The 22804-nt window shown below is 42.5% G+C and overlaps 1 protein-coding gene across 2 annotated transcripts; it reads left to right on the top strand.

Moving 5' to 3' along the window:
• Positions 1-1960: 1960 nt before the first annotated feature.
• On the top strand, positions 1961-14720 carry LOC121580912 (E3 ubiquitin-protein ligase COP1). 2 transcript variants are annotated; one of them, XM_041896098.1, is made up of 20 exons: positions 1961-2632; positions 2946-3005; positions 3182-3279; positions 3526-3590; positions 3933-4052; positions 4606-4674; positions 4782-4841; positions 5093-5184; positions 5358-5418; positions 5714-5828; positions 6145-6280; positions 7377-7520; positions 7754-7862; positions 8239-8317; positions 8475-8591; positions 8764-8881; positions 9065-9189; positions 9514-9674; positions 10509-10553; positions 13783-14720. In XM_041896098.1, the coding sequence occupies exons 1-20, from the start codon at positions 2289-2291 to the stop codon at positions 13798-13800; spliced, it is 2136 nt and encodes a 711-aa protein (XP_041752032.1). In that variant the 5' UTR covers positions 1961-2288; the 3' UTR covers positions 13801-14720. The 2 variants fall into 2 exon arrangements, with proteins under 2 accessions (XP_041752032.1, XP_041752031.1); XM_041896097.1 differs by having other exon boundaries at positions 8236-8317.
• The last annotated feature ends 8084 nt before the right edge of the window (positions 14721-22804 follow it).

The following is a 22804-nucleotide window of genomic DNA, read 5'->3' as shown; positions in this document are numbered from 1 at the left end:
GAGAGGGAAGAGGAAGTTAGCGGATAAGTGGGAAGCCACTATGTATACCATCATAGACCGGAACCCTCAGACTCACGTTTACAAAGTCAGAGACGAAAGTGGGAAAACAAAAGTTGTTCATCGGAATTTGATGTTGGACGTGAGCTTCTTGCCCATGCCAGAACTAAGCGATGAAGAGACGAATGGAGCTGCCTCGGATGTGGCCAGTGAGTTTCAGCCTCCTTCTGTTGATGCTTTGAGTGGCCTAGCAGTAGACGCTTCTGAGGACCGTACATGTTCGTGGTTAAACGCATCCTCTGACTCTGAGTCTATTGGAGAAGCTGATGAGTCTGAGATGGAGAATGAGATGCCCCACTCTCTGTCCAGGAAGTCTGTTCAACTTGACACCCACGAGAGCCCAGTCTAAAGAGATCAGAGGCCAAGGGGAAAATGAACACTCACCTGTGAGAGACTTGTCGGATTCCAGTGACCCCCTGATTTGCACATGACTGACACTGACTCTGTTGCCCCAATTGATGTTCCTGACTTAGATGAGACAGGGTCTTCGGACGTCAATTCACCTGTTACACTGATTGATAGTCAGATACCCTCCCAAGTACAAGGGTTTGAAAGTCAGGTTGTCAGAACACGTACTGGCAGGGTTGTTAAGGCAGTCGATCGCTTGATAGAGAACATGGTGCAAAAACCACTCACCAAGGGTTTTGTTACAGGAGTCAAAAGGTCACTGTCTTTCCGTTCTTTATTTTAGATACATTTTTGAGATTAAGATATTTTTCTTTATTACCAGTAGTATGACCTGAGTCATGAGATGTTCATAATGGAGGGAAAGTGTTCCAAGATTTCATATGATGTATAAGGCATCATATTCACTAGAAGGGGCAGTAGCCTGATCAACTGCTGTTTTCTTTTAACTTACTTTGTAAGTAGCTTTATACGCTGTATATGGGAAATGGAGTCCCAGGGCTATCTTGGACCAAGTGGACAAGAGTTTTATTCTATATGTTTTTGGTTATTTTCCACCCTCGAAGTGTGAAGGATTTTGGTGAAATTAAAGAGGGGTGAATGTAACAGGTCAAAGAATTACAGATTTTTGCAACCGTTCATTTTCTATTTTTTATTTTATTTTGTGAGTTGATTTCACCAAAATATTGTATTGTTCAGCATTTCGTGTAGTCTACAGATATTGGGAGAGTTAGTTGTGTAAGTGCGCCCTCTAGAGTTGGTTTGGTTATATGCGGAGGGAGGTCATGCTTTTCTCAGTCTGCATTGTACTCGGCTGGGAGAGGCGGATTCTGGTCGAGGGTAGAGTTTTGAACATTTTCTCTCTTTGATGTTGAACAGATTGAGGGAGTTGTACACAATAAAGTGCCTTCAAGTACGCCAGTGTGTTGTCTTCAGTGCACCGGAACACAACGCAGTAGTCGGCAACGAGCAGACCGCGCCGGCTACACTAACATAATTGCAAAAGGTTTTTCTAATGATCAATTCGCCTTTTAAAATGATAAATGATAAACACAACGTGCCATTGGAACACAGGACTGATGGTTGCTGATAATGGGCCTCTGTACGCCTATGTAGATATTCCATAAACAATCTATACAATAGCCATTTACAATATTAACAATGTCTACACTGTATTTCTGATCAATTTTATGTTATTTTAATGGACAAAAAAATTGCTTTTCTTTCGAAAACAATGAAATGTCTAAGTGCACCCCAAACTTTTGAACGGTAGTGTATGTATATCAAATAATAAAAAGTAAATAACATACTTTACAAAAACACAATACTATCCTAGATGTAAGTACAACACCTGATATAAATGATTTTCTACATTTTGTTGCATCTCCTATTTTACTGGTGTGGGTGCATTCATTCAGTGCAGGCAGGGTGCACCTTTGTTGCTATAACGTACTACTCCTGCGTAGTAGGGGGCAGTAATTCATCTTTGCCAGGAATGTAGGTTCGTTTGGTGTCAGACATCTGTGTAACCGAGGAGATTGAATATATGGTTTCTAATTCCCTAAACGTAGACAGACAGCGGGGAAGATTGTATAATTCTTGCAACTTTGTTATGATCGACTTGTTGACAATATCGTACAATTTCACCTAAATAAGTTAGGTAACAGCGAGCTTGTGTGTATTCGTACATTGTTATTTTATCTTAGCTCGCTAGCACACATTAGTTAGCAAGCTAACATTAGCTAACTAGCTAAATAGCGGAGCCCGGATGCATTGAACTACAACAAGCCTTTGGCCTTGGAAGAGTTGAGCATCGGGCTTGAATTATGTCAAGCAACCGTCAACAGCAAACTGGCGGTGGAGCAGGGCCTGGGACAAGTAGCAGCAGTACCGGTGGCACTACCAATGCTAACGGTTCCACCAGCGTAGGCGGTAACGTTAGTGCGAATGTGAACAATTCTTCAAATGTTGTGCCCTCACGGACTCTGGCTACAACTGGCGAGGGATTGCTCGTACCTGCAGCGGTTGTCCAGTCTCCAAGAAGCTTAGCCACTCTAAGCAGACCCAGTTCATCCTCTTCTGGCACCAGCAGAAAACGTCCTCTCCACCAAGCACCTCTCTACAATGGTCTCTTGAATTCCTACGAAGATAAAAGCAACGATTTTGTGTGGTGAGTTTTCCTGCAAAATGCCAGCTAGCTTGCTAGCTACTTGGCTAACTTATTTAGCTAGCTAACTAGCTTGCTGACTTGGTTGGTCATTATATCTAGCTAGCTAGCTAGCTCAATTTGAGTGCATTCTTGTTTACAATGTCCGTTTGGCAGCTAGCTAGCCTGGTAGCTACAAAAGCTCAGATGCATATCATTAAAACAGACTCATTGATTATTCTCACTTATTTATTCTCACTTCAATAGTTGAACACTGTCAAAGTAAGGTTAATATTCCTAATTAATAACCAGATGTTGCATTGCATTTTCTTTTCAGCCCAATCTGTTTTGAAATGATTGAGGAGGCACACATGACAAAATGTGGACATAGTTTCTGGTAAGCAAACTTGATGACATTCGATAGGCTACAGTACATCCATTTAATTTCTATAGCTTTTAGTACAATTCATCAATATTAACTAGTTCCTTTGGTATCCTCCACCAATGCACCATTCATTTTTCACTATGCTGGTTTTCTTGAACTAACATACCGCATTCTATTTCTGGGTTCAGCTACAAGTGCATTCGGCAGAGTTTGGAGGACAGCAATAGGTGCCCAAAATGTAACTACATCATTGACAACGTGGATCAGCTCTATCCAAACTTTCTTGGTAGGTTTGTGTCTCTTGATATAGATGAGGTTTCAAAACAATTTCCTAGATATGTAGGTGGCTGCATTAATTATCTGTGGTATAGCAAGCTTCCCTACAGCCTTGTCACAGGCTTTGTCCCAAATGGCAACATATTCCATATTTAGTGCACAACTGTTGTATGAGCCCTGGTCAAAAGTAATCTTTGAACCTTTCCAATACATCACTCCTCCTCAATGGTAATGCTAGCTCTTGTTTTGATTACAGTCAATGAACTTATTCTCAAACAAAAACAGAGATCAGATGAAAAACGGCTGAAGATGGACCATCCGGTAAGTGCTTCAGCGAATCAGGTCTCATACACACACTTGCACAAGAAACCAGACCTGGGTGAAATATTACAACAAAATGCAGACAACAACATTATGGGCCAGTTTCCCCAGACACAGATTAAGCCTGGTCTTCAATTTAAAAGCAACCTCAATGGAGAATCTTCATTGAAAAAGCTTCTTAGTCCAGGACTCTGCTTAGTCTGTGTCCAGGAAACCGCCCTTAAAACTTTACCCTAGCAATTGTTGTTGGTGTGTATGAGGTGGTCTAATAGTGAAGGAACCCAACAGTTAACCCAATCTACCAGAAGTGCCTACCTAATTGTATATTTATCTTGTTTTTAGAATGGGTCAAGATGGCAAGTGTTCCAAGACGTCCTGGGCACAGACCAAGAGAACCTAGATCTTGCTAATGTCAACTTGATGCTGGAACTCCTTGTACAGAAAAAGAAACAGCTGGAAGCAGTATGTATATTTTGTTTAAGCAGTGTATATTTAACCAGCAGGAAATTAATGGCGGGCAGACGGCGGTACACATTTGACATTTTAGTCATTTAGCAGACGCTCTTATCCAGAGCGACTTACAGTTAGTGAGTGCATACATTTTTCATACTGGCCCCCCGTGGGAATCGAACCCACAACCCTGGCGTTGCAAGCGCCATGCTCTACCAACTGAGCTACAGGAGGCTACACTCACCCAATGTTAACTTTTATGCCTTTCCCTAACCCTTACCATAACCTCACTGAGGTTAACCATAACATAACCCCTTATCGAACCCAGGTGTGCATGCTCGTACAGCGACCAGCAGCAAGGTATTTCTCCTCATGCACTCCTTGCTGCTGCAAAACCAATTGCCCTCTGGGACAAATAAAGTTGAAACTTGAACCCCCCAAAAAATATCTGCAGGTCAAATATACACTTTCTTTTGTTTATTCATAACTTTAATCCTGTTAAGTGGATATGGGCTTTGTAGTCATACCTTGATCGACCATTAACTCTGTCTGTTTATTCCCATAGGAATCACAAGCTGCTCAACGTCAGATCTTAATGGAATTCCTCAAAGAAGCAAGAAGAAATAAAAGAGAGGTGTGCCCAATGTCTGTTTGGGATCTCATTTTATGTTTCAATATTTACTTACAGTACTAATCTATGTGAGGAAATAACCATTAGTTATTGTGTGTTTAATCATTCAGCAACTGGAGCAGTTGCAGAAGGAGCTAAACTTTTTGGAGGAGGATATCAAGCGTGTTGAGGTAAAATAATGTACATGGCTAGCTCTCCTAACATTTCTGTACTCCTGAAATGGATTAGAAGTCAGAGATCTGGTTTCCCTGACACAGATTATGCCTAGTCCTGGACAAAAAAATATGTGTCCCAGAAAAACCGCCCCAGAATGTGATAAACTTAGTCCTCCTCTGTGTTCTTTGGTTTTCATGTGCAGAAATGCAGGTAAAGGCTGTCTTTTGAGGAGTTTTTAAAACTAAGTACATTGTGCATTTTCTAGGAAATGAGTGGACTGTACTCACCAACGAGTGACATGGATCGTAACTTGGACAGCACTGTGCCAAATTTCGAGGCTCCCTCACCTGCACCCAGGTAAAACAAAATTCTGTCCGGTACTTTAGGTTGTCTTGCAAAAGGACCAAAGTAATTATCTGACTCAGAATATACATTTGGGATCTCTGTATGAATATCCTTTAAAAGTTGAGCTTTTACAGGAGACACACTGATATATACTTACGGTAACAAACTAATTCTTGCCTTTACAGTAGTCTTATAGATTCGACAGAGTACGTGAGTCAACCACCAGGTTTTGGTGGAACTTCCCAGGTAAGTCTGACCCACTTTAGTTTTCTGAGGCTGCATCCCTATTCTCCACTCTTCTCCAGAAGTGTGCACTAGCACACTTCTAGTCATGGATTTAAAAGCATAGGATTGGTGTAAGAATTGGCTGGAGTGTTGTTAAATCCATGCAAGAAAGTGTGCAAGTTTACACTTTGGGGGAAGGGTGGAGAATCGAGACGCAGCCATAGTGAACCATTGATGTTGGGGGTTCAGGTTCACGTTCTGCAAATGCATGTGTTTAGTGTCTGTCTGTGATTTAAAATGTTCTATTTTACCAAAGGGGAAGAGGCAAACGTGGTACAACAGCACTCTGGCTTCGCGGAGAAAGAGGCTCACAGCGCACTTTGAAGATCTGGAGCAATGCTACTTCTCTAACCGGATGACCCGATTAACAGGTACCTTCTAGGTTTCCGTCGAATTTTACTTAAAAGGCTTCTCTGGGTAAAGTAATGTCCTTGTATTCCAAAAGAGGAAGGGTGATTGTATCTCCCACAAATGACCGTAACAACAACCCTCTAGGTTTAACTTTTAGCTGACTGAGCTGCATTATCTTGCAGAATCTATTTTAGGCTTGAGGCTCCTACCCTCTGGCTGACTTGCATGGCGCTCACAAGACATAAGGACGAATCAGATAATAAACAACAAAAACATTATTTACTTTCTAATGGTGTTCAGGATTAGATATTTATTGTTTGTCATGTCTTGTTTTAGATGACAGCAGGAACCTAAATCAACTGGATGATTTCATGGAGTGTCTCTCAAAGTTCACACGGTACAACTCTGTGCGGCCGTTGGCGACCCTGTCTTATGCTAGTGATCTCTACAACGGCTCCAGTATTGTCTCTAGGTAATGTCAACCCTCAACTGTCAAACCCAAAACCTTTGATGGCTTAGCTAATTATACTGAACAAAAATATAAATGCAACATGTAAAGTGTTGGTCCCATGTTTCATGAACTGAAAAAAATTATCCCAGACATTTACCATAAGCACAAAAAGCTTATCTCATTTTATAAACAAATTTGTTTACATCTCTGTTAGTGAGCATTTCTCCTTTACCAAGATAATCCATCAAGTTTTGAGGGAGCCTGCAATTGGCATGCTGACTGCAGGAATGTCCACCAGAGCGATTGCCAGAGATTTGAATGTTCATTTCTCTACCATAAGCCGTCTCCAACGTTGTTTTAGAGAATTTGGCAGTATATCCAACCGGCCTCACAACCGCAGGCCATGGGTAAACACGCCAGCCCAGGACCTCCACATCCGGCTTCTTCACCTGAGGGATTGTCTGAGGAGGGGGAGTGCTGAGAAGTATTTCTGTCTGTAATAAAGCCCTGTTTTGGGGAAAAACTCATTCTGATTGGGTGGGCCTGGCTCCCAAGTGGGTGAGCCTATGCCCACCCATGGCTGCGCACCTGCCCAGTCATGTGAAATCCATAGATTAGGACCTAATGGATTTATTTCAATTGACTGATTTCTTTCTATGAACTGTAACTCAGTAAAACCTTTGAAATTGTTGCATGTTGCGTTTATATTTTTGTTAGATTTAGCACAATCCTAATGTTTAGTATCCACTTTGACCTGCAGATGGCGCTCTTGTATCACAATACATCTTCCATTTGCCGCCAGAGTGTAGCTGAAGGCACCACTATGTCTGTTGCTAGCTCTATCTCTTATCTATCTCTATGGAAAAGTACTAATGTAATCTGATGGGAGACATAGTGTGGTTCACAGTTGGCGCCTCATTCCCTATATAGTACTGGTCAAAAGTAGTGCACTATATAGGGAATAGGGGGCCTTTTAAGATGCTACCATGCTTTTTCTTATGATGAAATAATGCTTCATTGCACGCAACTAAACTCACCATTGTGTTACTCGTTTGATGTGACCTCTTAATGGCTATTGAGCTTGATGTTTTGCTCTCTATCGCTCTCGTCTCTGCAGCATTGAATTTGACCGTGACTGTGATTACTTTGCCATCGCTGGCGTCACCAAGAAAATCAAGGTGTTTGAGTATGGAACGGTGATCCAGGATGCTGTGGACATACATTACCCTGTCAATGAAATGACGTGCAACTCCAAAATCAGGTGACCTTTCAACCTGTCTTAACATTGAGAATTACCATCTGTATTACAATAGAAACTACACACTTTTAAACAATGTTTATTACCTTACAGTGGGTGCCCTATTCTGGATATTATTTTAAATGCTGGCATAGATTTATGTATCTGTTTTCTTTATCAAGCATATTCATTAATCCTCATAGAAACATGGAAGAACAGGTCTCGGCTCTTACATCCCCATGTGTTTTGTATTTCAGCTGTATCAGCTGGAGCAGCTACCACAAGAATCTGTTGGCTAGCAGCGACTACGAGGGAACAGTCATCCTGTGGGATGGTTTCACTGGCCAAAGGTCAAAAGTCTATCAGGTATGCACCTGGCGCGCTCATTCCCCCGAGGTTCCCCCCTTTCAAATACCACTGCTCTAATACAATGGAACAAACAAACCACAGCTGTGGAGATTGTTGCTACTAATGCCACCTACTATACCCAGAAGCTTTTACTTTTGTTTGATTTTCTTTGGACACTACACTCAATCCATTACTAAATGGAAACAGACACTGTTGCAGATGTACTGTATGAAATACATATTTAATGCACTCTGTCTTCAAAGTAAACCTTTGCTAAAATATGTACCCCAGTATTCCTGGGCTAGTTAGATATTTACACTGTCTGTAGATGGATATCTATTCCGTTATAAAAGTCAGTTATGTTTGTTTCACACCTGTGATGTTCCTCCAGGAGCATGAGAAAAGGTGTTGGAGTGTTGATTTCAACCTCATGGATCCCAAGCTTCTAGCCTCTGGTTCTGATGATGCAAAAGGTAATGTTGAAACGATGCAGTCGTTTGTTTGCATTTCTCCCAAGGTCCTAATAAACAAGATGCCTGCTGGGTTTAAAGGGAACGTATTGCTAGTCTCAACATCTTTGGTGTTTTGTTATTAATCTAGGATTGTATCTGGTTTTTGTTTGTCTTTCAGTGAAGTTATGGTCTACCAACCTTGACAATTCAGTCGCCAGCATCGAGGCCAAAGCAAATGTGTGCTGTGTAAAGTTCAGTCCGACGTCGAGGTATCACCTTGCTTTTGGATGTGCAGGTAGGTTGATCTGTGATGCTACTTCTTCTTCCAAACCTCTTCCAATGTATTGATTTGGGTGAAGGATGAGTTGAAACATGCATTGCACTTCATAAATTTTTTTTGTGTGAAGGATGAGTTAACATGCATTGCACAAGTTTTTAAAACAGTCATTTTCTGTGTTTTCTCCCAGACCACTGTGTCCACTACTACGACCTCCGCAACACTAAACAGCCCATCATGGTGTTCAAAGGCCACAGGAAAGCTGTGTCCTACGCTAAGTTTGTCAACGGAGAGGAAATTGTATCTGCGTAAGTCTCTTCAATCAAATTATGTTCAGGAATGTCACAGTTTGACAATTTGACCGTATGGTAAATGTTCCCCAAAATATCACAGCATTTTCCTGTTAAGTCCCTGATCTGAAATGAAAAATACCATATTTCGTAGTTGAAGTACATGTTCTGCTGACATAGTTCCTCTTCTGTACCACACAGCTCAACAGACAGCCAGCTAAAGCTGTGGAATGTAAACAAGCCCCACTGCTTGCGCTCGTTCAAGGGCCACATCAATGAGAAGAACTTTGTTGGCCTTGCCTCCAATGGAGACTATGTTGCGTGTGGTAAGTGGGACCGCATTGACAGCTGCATGCTGTGTGGAACTGGAAAAGTCCTTCAGTGGATGTGAAAATGCTTTTACTCAGATTGACACAATCAGATTGACATTCATATATGGCTTTAGAATTCATGACGTTTGGGGACAGTCTATTCAATTACCAATCGTGGATGTGTTTTCAGTTGTTTAAGAATGCATTTAGGGTGCTTTCAAATGTAGTGAGTACTTTGATATAGTGAGTACTTTTAATATGATGGGTACTAAAAGATCTGATGAACCGGCAGATTTTGGAGTTCAATCACTGACAATGATGTCATTCTTCTCGCTGCAGGAAGTGAGAACAACTCACTTTATCTCTACTACAAGGGGCTGTCCAAGACACTGCTGACATTCAAGTTTGACACTGTGAAGAGCGTGCTGGATAAAGACAAGAAAGAGGACGACACCAACGAGTTTGTCAGCGCCGTATGCTGGAGAGCTATGCCTGACGGGGTGAGCAAGAGAACTGTGTGTCAGTCAGATCAGTGGAGATTCATGTCTGATATCCTCTTTTATATGTCTGCGTTACGGTTAAGCCTCTTGAAACGGCTGCAAACTAAATATTTTCTGACAACAAATGTCTGTCTTGTGACCTTAATAATGCTCCCAGTATAGGGTCTATAAGAAACTAGGGCGTTCCTCCAGGAAGAAGGACACCACTGTCCAGTGGAGCATGTTATTACTCTCTGACACAAGGGAAAGTAACTGCCACACAAGAATGGCTCAAAACACAAACAGTTTGGTCTAAGATAATGGTCACAATCCCAAACGCATCAACCCACCTACAATGTCCATGGTTGGTAAATAGAAAAACACAGGGTTGAAATACCTGGCAACACAGTCATACACCAAGGTATGTCACTGCTTAAATTAACCACCTTTGAAAAACCCTGATGAAGGCTATGGGTCAAAACGCATTGGTTTTAACAATAATGAAGCATTTTAATAACGACCTCTCCAAAAGTTGCAATTTCCTCTTCACTTCAGTTTCTTCCTTAATTAATGGGCCTTGGTTGGAGAGCGAGGTAGCAACATCGTTCCTTTCTCTTTGCATTGAATTTCCCTTACCAGCATAGCTCAGTTTTCTACAGTTTTTCCACCAAATGTGAAGTTAATAACCTGATGATATTGTTTGAATGTTATGGATACATTTATAGACAGGCTCTTCTTTGAGGCCACAGTATTGTCATTTAGTAAAAGCATAATAATTTTTTAAAATAATGTTTGTCAATCAACCATGAGTACTAATTTAACAGTTTCATGGTTTGTGTTTGTGTCCTCTTGTAGGAGTCCAATGTGCTGATTGCTGCAAACAGTCAAGGAACAATCAAGGTTTGTTTTGTATTGTATTTTACTCTGCCCGGTTTCCCGATAGCGATGGAACTTAAGCTTACGAGGGTTTTAACGACGCATCTTTCCTACAACAGCCGAAGATGTAACATGCGTTTCCCAAAACACCACGCAGAGAGAACGGTCACTAAGTGCGTCGTTGGAGCATGAGTCGATACTGATGGGATCGAAAGAAAGGGAGTGCTGCTCTCGGATCAGTTTTCTCCATTTAAAATCGTACCTTATCTTAACTTATTATTTCACAATACTGTTGACGGATCAGCTCCTAGAGAAAGATTACCACGTACAGCTGCAAATAGTGAGGCGGCATATTCTAATGCTTACCCTATTATAATGCACTAAATCACAGATTTGGCACGTCATTGCGCACTTTAGGCTACACGGCATGACATATGTTGAGACAAATTGCAGACAGTAGCCTACAAGTAGCAAAATAAAACAATTGATTGAACATGAAATGTATTTCAGTATGATTGAAATGGGCCTATAGCCTACTGTTTATATGTTAATGTATCATCTCAGTTTTCATTTGAATTATCATTTTATACATTGCTTGTTTGTATCAATTGCAAAGACATTGGCAACGTTGTATTTGTTAACTTTGTTCTGAAGTTATTGGCAGTTACAGAGAGATGGATAAACCATGTGATTCTATGTTTAGCAGAGATCTTCTGTGTATAAAGTGACTTGGGAGGGGGGAAAAAGCATCGAACAACGCACTAAGCTGTTCTGCGAGTGGTCTGAGGCAGGTGTTAGATTACGAGTGTTTTCAAGTGCAATGTTAAAAACGATGGTTTTGGGATAGGGCAAAGCGTCAATACAGGACTAAGATTGAATCGTACTACACCGGCTCCGACGCTCGTCGGATGTGGCAGGGCTTGCAAACTATTACAGACTACAAAGGGAAGCACAGGCGCGAGTTGCCCAGTGACACGAGCCTACCAGACAAGCTAAATCACTTCTATGCTCGCTTCGAGGCAAGGAACACTGAAGCATGCATGAGTGCATCAGCTGTTCCAGACGACTGTGTGATCATGCTCTCCATAGCCAATGTGAGCAAGACCTTTAAACAGGTCAACATTCACAAGGCGGATTACCTGGACGTGTACTCCGAGCATGCGCTGACCAACTGGCAAGTGTCTTCACTGACATTTTCAACCTGTCCCTGACTGAGTCTGTAATACCAACATGTTTCAAGCAGACCACAATAGTCCCTGTGCCCAAGAACATGAAGGTAACCTGCCTAAATGACTACCGACCCGTAGCACTCATGTCTGTAGCCATGAAGTGCTTTGAAAGGCTGGTCATGGCTCACATCAACACCATTATCCCAGAAACCCTAGACCCACTCAATTTGCATACCGCCCCAACAGGTCCACAGATGATGCAATCTCTATTGCACTCCACACTTCCCTTTTCCCACCTGGACAAAAGGAACACCTAGGTGAGAAAGCTATTCATTGACTACAGCTCAGCATTCAACACCATAATGACTTCAAAGCTCATCACTAAGCTAAGGACCCTGGACTAAACACCTCCCCCTGCAACTGGATCCTGGACTTCCTGATGGGCCGCCCCCAGGTGGTAAGGGTAGGTAACAACACATCTGCCACGCTGATCCTCAACACGGGGGCCCCTCAGGGGTGCGTGCTCAGTCCCCTCCTGTACTCCCTGTTCACCCATGACTGCATGGCCAAGCACGACTCCAGTACCATCATTAAGTTTGCCGACGACACAACGGTGGTAGGCCTGATCACCGACAACGATGAGACAGCCTATAGGGAGGAGGTCAGAGACCTGGCCGTGTGGTGCCAGGATAACAACCTCTCCCTTAACTTGATCAAGACAAAGGAGATGATTGTGGACTACAGGAAAAGGAGGACCGAGCACATCACCAACAAACTATCATGGTCCAAACACACGACCGGGCACGACTAAAGATTTGGCATGGGTCCTCAGATCCTCAAAGTTATACAACTGCACCATCGAGAGCATCCTGACTGGTTGCATCACCGCCTGGTATGGAAACTGCTCGGCCTCTGACCGCAAGGCACTACAGAGGGTAGTGCGTATGGCCCAGTACATCACTGGGGCCAAGCTTCATGCCATCCAGGACCTCTATACCAGGTGGTGTCAGAGGAAGGCCCTAAAAATTGTCAAAGACTCCAGCCACCCTAGTCATAGACTGTTCTCTCTGCTATTGCACGGCAAGCAGTACCGGAGCGCCAAGTCTAGGTCCAAAAGGCTTCTTAACAGCTTTTACCCCCCCACACACACACACACACTTTTTACGCTGCTGCTACTCTCTGTTAATCTATGCATAGTCACTTTACCTCTACCCACATGTACATATTACCGCGACTAATCTGTGCCCCCGGACATTGACTCTGTACCGATACCACCTGTGTATAGCCTCGCTACTGTTATTTTGCTGCTGCTCTTTAATTATTTTATTTTTATTTTTTACTTAACACTTATTTTTCTAACTGCATTGTTGGTTAAGGGCTTGTAAGTAAGCATTTCACTGTAAGGTCTACACCTGTTTTATTCGGCTCATGTGACAAATACAATTGGATTTGATTTTGAAACAGCTCGGAGGTTTAACGATGCTCCTACTAATGTTCTAACGATGAATTTAGGCTTAAGATGCTTTTGGGAAACCGTGCCCTTGACTCTGCTTATGTATTTAGCATTCACACAGTCTTTCTCTGGTTTGGGAACTCGGATTAAAGTTCTCCGTCACTGTGACGGATTTCCGTCATATGGATTCTGGAGAGGTCGTTTTTGAGATAATAATAAAAATATCTCTGGGGTGGAGGGGTGGTTTAGAGATGACATGGCCTAATACAGAAGAACGAAATATTTTTCCTCTTTTGTTCTCTATTGCTCCTCTAGCAAGGGGGAAGGCTGATGACATCACAACTTCCCATCAAACCAACTCATGAATGCCCTATTCCTTGAAGTTTGTTTAAAAAACACTATTTTGCTCAAAACATTATTTTTACCCTTTTAGTGTGTATACTTTACTGTATGTATACTTGGGTTATCACTTTTTAACAGGCACATTCAAAAAATCATTGGACGTCATTAAGTTTGTCATTGGATTCTTTTTTTGGGCTGCGTGAAGTGTATCAGAGGTTTTTCAGCCTAGGAAAAATGGAGGCTACATGGTTTATTCTTTCTGCTCACCTGTATTTTTCTCTCTCTATAGGTACTTGAGCTTGTTTAAGGGTCCTTCAGATCTCATCAAAGCCTCTGGAAACTACGGCTCCATTTCTTTCATGGCCAGTCCGGGGATTGGAGCATATAGTTGCTTGGTTGAATGGAAACTTTGTCATTCTAGATCTGAGGTTCTGACCAGATTGGGAGAAAGAACAAAACAAAGTCCTTTTGATTTTAATGAGCAAGAATACTTTGGAAAAGACTTTGAGCACATCATACACTAGGATTGTGGATGTATGTAATTCAGAATGAGATTGAGAAGGGCCTTTCTGCACAAAAGTGGAAGATCTTTTGAAAGCCTCTATTTGAATAAAGTTAATGACTAATAGAACATCTCTTAACATGATTAGACATTTAATTGAAATGTGTTCTTTTTAATGAACTCATTAGAGGTACATCCAGCAAGAAGCTAAGTTGCATATTTAAAGGCCAAAGCACAAGTCAAAATGAAAATAAATTGCAAAATGACTCATTGTATGAATGCTTTTGAGCCCAATGTATCCATCTGTCATCCTCTTCAATAGTCTTTGGTTTATCCGTATGTTTAGACTGTGTTTGACGAGTCAAGCAATGGCAACATCTTTTAACTGGACTTGTTTTCATTCTACAATAAAGTTTTCAGTGGTATGGCTTAGCGTCAAGAATGTTGAGTTTGAAAACGCAACGGAAGATTGACTAATGACTTCGAGACATTTCACTCATGTTACAGTATATTTCTCCTTTGTCAGTGAACATGTATTTGATAAAACAAATTCTGTCTCCAAAATACTTTCATTTTGTATTAAATCATGATACATGTTGCAACCAGCACACATCCAACACATGAAATCAAGTGGATTTGCTAGGCACCCAAGATGTACCTATTTTCTGAGAAATGACCAAGAGATGTTCTGTATTTGTATACCTGAATAAATTATTTGCAGGGAACATTGTCTTTGCATTGAGTTATTCTTGGTTTAAAAAGGAGGAATGTAAGACTGAAATTGACTAGTCTAATGTTCCCTGACTTTCACAGTTGCATCTGATCTTGATTACTTTGATATCTTCACAATTTTTTACGGGACAGCTTCCTTGAACAATCAATTTAACATTAATTATTTACAGGACTGTTTTCATTGTCACCCATTGAGTTCCTGTCTAAGTATTATTTTCAGAAAATCGTCTCATTTTCCATTTCTACTTTGACTATTTCATCATTATTTGTACGTGTTTAGTTGTACCCCTCAATTCCCATGGTTTGTAACTTAAATAAATGATTAACTTAGTGAGTAGCTTCTTTATTTTGCTGGTATAAGAGTCAGCAATTGTCAGTTATCAGGTGATTAACTATTATGTAACATGACTATCCCTTTTATCAGATATTTTTCTTCAATTTTACCACCATTCCACTCCAGCACAGCTCCTCTAGCTCAATTTTCTCCCCATGCAGCACCATGGTAACAGCCATCCTCCTCTCTTACTGCAACCCTGTAGAGTGGACTTACTGCAATCCTTTATAGTGGACCCTGTGCCTGAAGATGCTCCTCAGGAGTCCTTCATGTAGCACCACCTCTCTGTGGGTGAGCTAACAGCGTCCCCCGGAGTCACAGCCTGAGAGCATCATTATATTCCAGCTGAGGGAGAGAAAATAGGACCCAGCTGTCAATCACACCATGAGGCATCGCTTTCTCCTCTCTCTCTCTCTTAATTCAGTAGACTTTGTTGACATAAATTACTTACATTGTCAAAGTACAAAATTCACTATATATACAAAAGTATGTGGACACTCCTTCAAATTAGTGAATTCGGCTATTTCAACCACACCCGTTGCTCAGGTGTATAAAATTGAGCACACAGCCATGCAATCTCCATAGACAAACATTGGCAGTAGAATGGCCTCACTGAAGAGCTCAGTGACTTTCAACATGGCACTGTCATAGGATGCCACCTTTCCAACAAGTCAGTTCGTCAAATTTCTACCCTGCTAGAGCTGCCCCGGTCAACTATAAGTGCTGTTATTTTTGAAGTAGAAACGTCTAGGAGCAACAACTGCTCCGCCGAGTGCTGAAGCGTGTAGCACGTAAAAATCGTCTGTCCTCGGTTGCAACACTCACTACCAAGTTCCAAACTGCCTCTGGAAGCAACATCAGCACAAGAACGGTTCGTCAGGAGCTTCATGAAATGGGTTTCCATGGCTGAGCAGCCGCACACAAGCCTAAGATCACCATGCGCAATGCCAAGCGTCGGCTGGAGTGGTGGAGAACTTGCCGCCATTGGACTCTGGAGCAGTGGAAACGCTTTCTCTGGAGTAATGAATCACGCTTCACCATCTGGCAGTCCGACGGATGAATCTGGGTTTGGCGGATTCCAGGAGAACGCTACCTGCCCGATTGCATAGTGCCAACTGTAATGTCTGGTGGAGGAGGAATAATGGTCTGGGGCTGTTTTTCATGGTTCGGGCTAGGCCCCTTAGTTTCAGTGAAGGGTAATCTTAACGCTACAGCATACAATTACATTCTAGATGATACTGTTGTTCCAACTTTGTGGCAACAGTTTGGGGAAGGCCCTTTCCTGTTTCAGCATGACAATGCCCCCGTGCACAAAGCGAGGTCCATACAGAAATGGTTTGTCGAGATCGGTGTGGAATAACTTGACTGGCCTGCACAGAGCCCTGACCTCAACCACATCGAACATCTTTGGGATGAATTGGAACGCCGACTGCGAGCCAGGCCTAATTGCCCAACATCAGTGCCCGACCTCACTAATGCTCTTGTGGCTGAATGGAAGCAAGTCCCTGCAGCAATCTTCCAACATCTAGTGGAAAGCCTTCCCAGAAGAGTGGAATGAGATGTTTGACGAGCAGGTGTCCACATACTTTTGGTAATGTAGTGTATAACAACAACGACCAACAGCAATAAGGCATCAATAATAATAGTAGTAGTAGTAGTAGTGGAAATGGTATTACCATTAACAGCAACTACAACAACTATATTAATAATAATAATAAAGCAATAGTAGTAGGCCAGTCTCAACATGACTAAAAAGCCATATGGCATGGTATGAAAGCCAAAACAAAATGGCAAATATTATTGACATTTCATTACGCTTTTCACTGGCCGTCCCTCAAATTGTGGCAAGAGGCACATTTAGGCTTTTCACCAAATAAATATTCAATTTCTTCTTCCTCTTTTATAGTTTAAAATTCTTTGTACTGAATAATAATTATGGGAAAGAAAGATTATCTTAGGTCTGAGTATTTGTCCCAGTGTAATATGAAATGCAGCTATGTCTCTACGTCTCACCTGGGGCAGAGTGAGCACAGCCTGTCCTTTCTGGTCAGCCAGGTTTGCCTGTGACGACCGGTCTCTATGGCCAGGCTGTGCTCACTGAGTCTGTACCTACCTCAGTTTCTATCAGTCACAGTGGTCAGATAGTCTGCCACAATGTACTGTCTGTTTAGAGCCAAATAGCATTGAAGTTTACTTAGATTTCTTGGGGTGTCTTTCCAATAGGTGATATTTCCTTTTTGATAATTTGGTTGGGCCATGTTTTCTGAGTGCTGTCCTGGGCTCTATGGGGTTGGACTCTTCTCTTGTTTCATCTCTTGACATTGTAGGGCTGTGTGATTAAATGTTTCGGGGTTGCTTGTTTTTAGATGGTTGTTTTCAATTCGAATAAGGAGGGGGTATTGGCCCAATTCTGCTCTACATGTGTTGTTTTTAGTTTTTCTTTGCACTTGCAATACACTCTTGCAAAACTCTGCATGCAGTATTTCGATTGGATGCTTGTCCCATTTGGTAAATTCATTATTAGAGAGTCGACCACATACTTCACTGCCATATAGAGCAATTGGTTCTATAACTGAATGGAACATTTTGAGCCAGATTCTAATTGGAATTTCGATTTTAATGTTCCTTTTAATGGCATAGAATGCTCTTCTTGCTTTGTCTCTCAGCTCGTTCACAGCCATGCGACAGCTACCTGTGTTGCTGATATTTAGTCCTAGATACATGTAGTTTTTGGTGTGTTCTAATAGAACTGTGTCCAAATAGAAGTTATATTTGTGATCCAGATTTCCGGACCTCTTTTGGAATATCATTATATTCGTTTGACAGAAGCTGTGCAGATGATCTAGTTGCTGCTGACCAGGTGCTGCAGATTCTTCTAATGTTTTAGCAAATTCATTAATGTAGATGTTAATAATTGAGCAGCCCTGTTTCACTCCACGTCCCTGAGAGAAGGAGTCTGTTTGCTTGTTGCCAATTTTAACCACACATTTGTTTTTAGTGTACATTGATTTAATAACATAATATGTTTTTCCTCCAATACCACTTTCTATTAGTTTATAAAAAAGACCTTTGTGCCAAATTGAATCAAATGCTTTCTTGAAGTCTACAAAACATGAGTAGATTTTGCCTTTGTTTTGGTTGACTTGTTTGTCAGTTAGAGTGTGGAAGGTATAGATGTGGCCTGTTGTGGTAATTCGGTAAAAATCCAATCTGGCTTCTTCTCAGGACGTTGTGTTCATTAAGGAAATGTAGTCTGCTATTTATGATACTGCAGAGAATTTACCTCAGGTTGCTGTTAATGCAAATTCCTCATTTGGGTCAGATTTGTATCCATTTTTATAGATTGGTGTGATCAATCCTTGGTTCAAAATATTGGGGAAAATACCTGCAGCGAGGATAATGTTGAAGAGTTTGAGTATAGCCAATTTGAATTTGTGGTCTGTATATTTGATCATTTAATTTAAAATACCATCAGCACCACAAGCCTTTTTGGGTTGTAGAGTGCATAGTTTTTCCAAAAATTATTGTTCTGAAATTGGGGTATCCACAGGATTGTGGTAGTCTTTGACCACTGATTCAAGGATTTATAATTTGTCTTGTATATCTTTTTGTTCTGTACTCTTTGTTATATTGCTGTAGAGGTTTGCAAAGTGATTTCTCCACATATCACCATTTTGGATATCCAATTCCTCATGATGTGGTTTGTTTAATTTATTCAAATTCTCCCAGAAGTGGTTTGATTCTATGAATTCCTCAATTACATCCAGCTGATTTCTAATGTGCTGTTCCTTTTTTGTTCTTAAGGTGTGTTTGTATTGATTCAGTGTTTCTCCATAATGAAGGGGTATATTTTTGTTGTTGGGTTCTCTGTATTTATTATTAGATATATTTCTCAATGAATTGTTAGATTTTTGCAATCTTTATCAAACTGTTTTTCATTATCTATTATTTTTGGTTTGCTCTTGTGTTTCTTTAGATTAGCCAAGGAGGCTAATTTGTCCCCCCAAAAATGTTTATGTTACAAATGGCCATTTACACCATCATTGCTGTAGGAGAATGTTAAGGCTCAAAAGTTGTCCAGGAGTGATTGTAGTTTTTGGCTACTAATTGCTTTTTGGTAGATTTCTGTACTGTTAGCACTCCATTTATAGGCCTTTTTAGTAGCATGTAATTTATTGGGCCGTGATGCTTCATGGTGGGTTCTGCTCTTCTCAGAAACATTGTGATTTTACTTTGGTCTGAGAGAGGTCTGGATGGGCTGACTGTGAAGGCTCTAAGAGACTCTGGGTTAAGGTCAGTGATAAAGTAGTCTACAGTACTGCTGCCAAGGGATGAGCTGTATGTTACCTTCCAAAAGAGTCCCCTCTTAGCCTACCATTGACTATGTACAGACCCAGTGTTCGACAGAGTTGCAGGAGCTGTGCTCCAGTTTTTTTTCTCACTTTGTCATAGTTGTTTCTGGGGGGGTATGTGGGGAGGGAAAGGTTGTTGCTTTCCGGCAGGTATTTATCCCCATGACTGTTAATAGTGTCTGGTTTGTCTGCTGTTCTAGCATTCAGGTCTCCACAGACCAGTAGGTTGCCTTGGGCCTGAAAGTGACTAATCTCCTCTAGAATAGAGAAACTCTCTCGTTGAAGTAGGGTGACTCTGAGGGGGGAACGTATGTGGCACAGAGGAAGACGTTTTTATCGGTTAAGATAGCCTCCTTGTTGATTTTTAACCAGATAACTTTTTTTGATCAATTCGATTGAATGAGTTAGTTCAGATTTATACCATATTAGCATTCCCCCTGAGTCTCTGCCCTGTGTGACTCCTTTTAATTTAGTGGATGGTACGATTATCTCCCTATAACTCATTGGGATGCTGTTCTGTGTGCTGGGGGGAGGCGTGCAGCAGGCAGGGCTGGGGAGGCCTGGTTGGATGGGATGGGCTCCTCTGCTGTGTGAGGGCAAGTCACAGAGTGGTGCTCTAGCTGGTCCTGCAGCCTGCCTTCTGTTCTCTTTCTCTCCTGCAGCCTGCCCTCTGTTCTCCTTCTCTCCTGCAGCCTGCCATCTGTTCTCCTTCTCTCCTGCAGCCTGCCCTCTGTTCTCCTTCTCTCCTGCAGCCTGCCCTCTGTTTTCTTTCTCTCCTGCAGCCTGCCCTCTGTTCTCCTTCTCTCCTGCAGCCTGCCCTCTGTTCTCCTTCTCTCCTGCAGCCTGCCCTCTGTTCTCCTTCTCTCCTGCAGCCTGCCCTCTGTTCTCCTTCTCTCCTGCAGCCTGCCCTCTGTTCTCCTTCTCTCCTGCAGCCTGCCATCTGTTCTCCTTCTCTCCTGCAGCCTGCCCTCTGTTCTCTTTCTCTCCTGCAGCCTGCCCTCTGTTCTCTTTCTCTCCTGCAGCCTGCCCTCTGTTCTCCTTCTCTCCTGCAGCCTGCCCTCTGTTCTCCTTCTCTCCTGCAGCCTGCCCTCTGTTCTCCTTCTCTCCTGCAGCCTGCCCTCTGTTCTCCTTCTCTCCTGCAGCCTGCCCTCTGTTCTCCTTCTCTCCTGCAGCCTGCCCTCTGTTCTCCTTTTCTCCTGCAGCCTGCCCTCTGTTCTCCTTCTCTCCTGCAGCCTGCCCTCTGTTCTCCTTCTCTCCTGCAGTCTGCCCTCTGTTCTCCTTCTCTCCTGCAGCCTGCCCTCTGTTCTCCTTCTCTCCTGCAGTCTGCCCTCTGTTCTCTTTCTATCCTGCAGCTCTTCTTTTAGTGTGGTCAGCTTATTATTACTGCTCTTTCTGTCTTTTTATAGATCTATCACCTCCTTTGTTAGATCAGCCAGCTCTCTCTTGAGTCCATCTATCTCTTGCTGGACCTCTTCAGCTGTGCTGTAAGGCTGCTGTCCTGCTCTGTCCGCACCTTAGTTAGGAGCTCCTCTAAGGTGTGGGTGTCTGGTTGTTGTTTGCTCACGCTCTCGTGAGCAGGACCTCTTCCCCCTCCAGTTTAGTGAACTTGTCTCTCATAGCAGCCATGGTATGAAGGTGGTTCTCTGTAGCTCAGCTGGTAGAGCACGGCGCTTGTAACGCCAAGGTAGTGGGTTCGATCCCCGGGACCACCCATACACAAAAAAAAATGTATGCACGCATGACTGTAAGTCGCTTTGGATAAAAGCGTCTGCTAAATGGCATATTATTATTATTATGGTGGTAAGGAGGGCCTGAGCCTGCTCTGCACTGAGGGGGTCACTCTCCTCCTGAGGCGTGTCCTCCACTATGGTGGGGAAAGAGGTGCTGGATGTGCCTTTTTGGGTGGAGAGAGTAGGGGTGAGGGTTGTGCTGGTTGAGTCTCTCTTGTGCGAGGGGGTGTCACTGGTGGTGTCCTTCTCTCTCAATGCTCTCTCCTTAATCGCCAGAAAGCCTAAGGTTACCTGGCACCATGACAGTCCCAGTCTTGAAGAGGTAGATTTTTATCATGGTGCTGTCTGGGTCGTCTGCCTCTTACTTTCAGCTTCCACCCATTACAAATTCCCTCTTCTTTATGGATGAGTAGTGAGAGCAGACTGCTGAGTGCCATGCACTTGGCTGGTCAGTGAGAAAGATGAGATTACTCACATCACCGTTTTTGTAGAGGTCTGCGGAAAGGATTTCTGGCCTCCGCTTTAGTAGTGTCTGTTTAAAAGCATTCCTCGTTGTGTCATTTTTGGCCTCTGGGGGGTAGAGAATGGACTCAGTGCTGAGGTGGAGGTGGGACATGGTGCTTCAGTTTGTGGGCTCTGCTGCTCTTGCAGCTGTTGCACCATTGACATGGCAACCGGGTTTGTTTGTCTGCTACTGTTGCTAGCTCCTACAGGAATCCTGCAAGAATTCAACCTTTTGTGAAGGAATTGTGCAGTAGGATTGACAAAATTCTGCAGGAAAAGTCCCTGATGCTCCTGCAGGAGTATGAGTATGACTTGTCCTGCAGAAATGTTGGAAATCCTACATAAACATGACAATTCCTGCAGGACCAAGTACATTCCTGCAGGAATCATGCAGGACTGAAACCTTCAGGATTTTGATATTCGTACAGGATATTTGTCACGGATCCCCCCGGTACTGCTACTCATTCCGTTCACCAGCTCCGGAGGTCTACGTCACCGGCTTTTTAGGCATCACTGACCTGGATCATTACCACCAACCCCGGACTGTCTTGTCTCATTACGCACACCTGGTTCCCATTTCTCTTGATTAGTATGTGTATATATGTGCCCTCTGTTCCCCATTGTCCTTGTCGATTATTGTCCCACGTTCGTTGGTCTCGTGAGTACCGTGCATTGTGCTCTTGTTATTACAGGTCTCGTCCCGTGTATTGTTTAGAGGTTTACACTTCGCTCTTTTGTTTGGGTTACATCCCTGTGTTATATATATACGTGTTTGTTTTGGGCTTCGTCCCCGTCGTTTTTCATGACGTACCTTGTGTTGGGTGGAGTAATAAAAAACCCTAATACGTATTCCTGCGCCTGTCTTCTAATCATTATACAATGTGACAATATGGAAATACCTGCAGGACCAAGTACATTCCTGCAGAGATCCTGCAGGATCAAAACCTGCAGGATTTTGATATTCCTGCAGGACATGGCAATTTCAAGTTAACTACAGGATTTGAGATACAGAGAAAGAGACGTTTGAAATATAGTGCAACATCAGACGTTTGAACTCAGCAGATGAGAAATGTAATAAAGGACAATGTCCACATGCAATAAATATAGTGTATGTACATCCCTGTGTTATATATATACGTGTTTGTTTTGGGCTTCGT

Source organism: Coregonus clupeaformis, chromosome 14, assembly GCF_020615455.1.
Source record: "Coregonus clupeaformis isolate EN_2021a chromosome 14, ASM2061545v1, whole genome shotgun sequence".
NCBI classification, from domain to species: Eukaryota; Metazoa; Chordata; class Actinopteri; order Salmoniformes; family Salmonidae; genus Coregonus; species Coregonus clupeaformis.
This window is presented reverse-complemented; position numbering and strand designations above follow the sequence as displayed.